The following is a 2,736-nucleotide window of genomic DNA, read 5'->3' as shown; positions in this document are numbered from 1 at the left end:
CGTGTGACTGATGATTGGGGGGTGGGGGTACGGTGATGGGCCTGGGACTAGCTGTAGATTCCAGGAACAGGGACCCTGTAGATCCCAACTAGACTTCTGTGTCTGAGATTTGCAGAAGTGGCCAGGATTGGGGCTAGGATGAGGTTCTAGAATGGTGAGCCTCTGGGGCCCTAACCAGGTGGAGCATGCCATCTATGCCGGTGGCCGCTTAATGTACTCTGTTAAGTCAAATGAGCTCTTGTTCATCCCTCCTGACCCGCTGCTCTGCATACCCTGGTGTTGAGCCTTCTGCCTGCGTTAATCAGTCCCGAATGCCACCATCTTCTCTTTCTGCCCCACTTCTCCTCAGCCCCATCTTGCTGAGTTTTCCCCCATGGTAACATATCCCTGCCCCCAACACATATACCTAGGGACCTCCAAAGCCCTCACTTGCCCACCTGTTCCTTCTCACATGCACAGCCATCGCGAGGGTTACTGCATGGCACCCTTCATTGGGCAGATGGGAAAGCCAAGGCTCAGAGAAGTGGTACAGTCTCTTCAAAGTTCCAGGCACCTGTGGTTTCCCACAGGACCAGAAACAGGAATGGGGTCTGAACCCACCCGCAGAGCGGTCTCAGTAGTCTGTAAAATACAGATGATGTCCCTATTCTCAAGATTATTGTGAGAGAACAATTGCAGAAAATGTATCGCACTAGACCCGCCTCCCCGTTCTGATTAATGCGGCCCCGGGGCTTGACCCCAGGGGTCCCCCCCGCATGCTCACCTCCCCCGTGGTGAACTGAGGTCGCCACACACCCAGCCTCCTGTGTGGGAGGGGTGAGCCCAGCAGTGATTGAGAGGCGGAAAGGGGAATGGGGGGTGCTCTCCGTCCTCTGGGCCCCAGTCAGGATATGGCCGTTCTGGGTCCACCCCGACCCGCTGGGTGGAAACAGGAAATAAGTGAGACCTGGTGTGCACTGGGTCTACGCCTGGCTCCACGGCTGATAAGGGCCATTGTGTGGCCGCCGGGGATGATCCTGCTCTGGATAGATGTGCTTCCCGGAGGAAGGAAGGAAGGCTTGCTAGCTTTTCCGGGGCGGGGGAAGCTGTGGGGAGAGAGAAGGGTGCCGGGGGGGAAGGCCCCTGCCTATGGGGCTGTCGGTGCCAGCACACACCCACGGGACTCAGCCCTTCCTATGCCAGCCTCTCCCTCTGGAAAGGTCTGTTTCCCCTATCCACTTCCCTGTTCTTACTTCCTATAAGGAATGGCTGGAGACTGGAGGGCTCGGTCTCAGGCCAGGAAAGTGTCAGCTGTGATTTAGCAACAATAAAAATAGAAAAGCAGGAACATCAGGGGTGGGGGTCACCTGGGGGTACTGTTGAAACGCAAGGGATGAACAGGGCTAGAGGTTGCCCACACCCAGCGAACCCAGGAACTAACCTCACAAGCTCTGAGGCTCAGAGGAGGGTAAGCCAAGAGCTTCCTCACAGCGGGACAGCCCCCTGTCCGGGCCCCGCATGACCAGGCCCCGGCAGCCCTGGTCTCTCAAACTCATGGTGGGGGCTCACCTGCTGTGGGGGGCAGCCCCGTTGAGGGGATGTGCAGGAAAGCCAGTGCCTACTGATGGGTGCTCTTGGCCTAGGGGAGGGCATGCCGTCTGGTTTGGGGAGTGGGCCCCGTGCTCTCTAGCTGGTACCAGAGAGTGGGCAGGAGGAGGGGCCCAGCCATAGAGCTGCCGTGGGGATGGGGGGAAGGGGAAAGGCGTCCTAGCCTTTGACCTGGAGCCCAGGGTCCCCCATGGGTGGCTGCATCGGCTCTTCTGGTTACCTGGGACAACAGGCATTTCCTCCATCCCCAGCCCCTCCTCTTCCTGCTCCAACCATCCGGGCCAAGAGGCCTCCCAGTCAGACCTGGACGGCTCCAGCCGTGTCCTGAGGAGCTGGACCAGCCACATCCCCTGGGGCTGCAGTTGAAGCAGAACCAAGTGGCCATCTCGGCGTTAGACCATAGGTTCCTGGTCCCGGAGTGGTCGGAGCCCGCCAGTGGGCAGGCAGCTCTTGCTCACAGGCCGCAGTGCCCAGGCCGCTGGCTCTCCGCAGGGCGGAATGGCGCTGCAAGTGGAGCTGGTACCCACTGGGGAGATCATCCGCGTGGTTCATCCCCACAGGCCCTGCAAGCTTGTAAGCTGGGATGCTCTGGGCTGGGAGGAGGGTGGGAGTGTCTCCCCAAGGCCGGGCAGCCCCTCTCAGGCGAGCCCTCGGGCAAGAGCTGAGCAGCGGGGAGGGGTTCCGATCCTTGGCGGGGCCAGAACAGACTGAACAAGACGGGGTGAGTGGAAGAGTAAGGATGGAAGGGCCACTAGCAGCAGGATTTTTGGAAGTGGAGGTCTGGGCTTGACTCTTCCCCAGCTTCCTGAACCTCAGTGGGCAGAAGTGTGAATACTGGGCACAAAAGGCAAGTGCCGGCTGCTGTGAGGTCGAAGGACGAGGGCATGGAAGCTCCAGGCTCAGTCAACGCCCCGCTCCTCTCCAGTCCGCAGGGCTGGGACCGCCCAAGACTCAGAACAGAAGGACGGTGTGGGAGGTGGGTGAAGGGACATGGGTGGGTACAAACGGGGGAGCGCGGCCCTGGCCCGGCCCGCAGGAAGGGGCTGGAGATGCAAAGGGCCCGGAGGGAGAAAGTCGGGCGCCCCCACGCCCGCAGCACCGCGGCGGGGAGCCGGGTCTTCGGCCGGAGGGGCGCGCGCGTGTTCGCTG

General features: G+C 60.9%; 1 protein-coding gene across 1 annotated transcript in view; it reads left to right on the top strand.

The window, feature by feature from the left end:
- The first annotated feature begins 1,886 nt into the window (after positions 1–1,886).
- MYO1C (myosin IC) overlaps positions 1,887–2,736 on the top strand; it is a 29,217-nt gene continuing 28,367 nt past the window's right edge. Inside the window, exon 1 of the mRNA XM_016931125.4 lies at positions 1,887–2,160. Coding sequence (XP_016786614.1) covers positions 2,086–2,160 — 75 coding nt within the window. The 5' untranslated portion in view covers positions 1,887–2,085. The remainder of the gene's footprint in view (positions 2,161–2,736) is intronic.

Source organism: Pan troglodytes, chromosome 19, assembly GCF_028858775.2.
Source record: "Pan troglodytes isolate AG18354 chromosome 19, NHGRI_mPanTro3-v2.0_pri, whole genome shotgun sequence".
Taxonomy (NCBI): Eukaryota; Metazoa; Chordata; class Mammalia; order Primates; family Hominidae; genus Pan; species Pan troglodytes.
The sequence above is the reverse complement of the archived record's forward strand: the minus strand, read 5'-3'. Positions and strand labels throughout refer to the sequence as shown.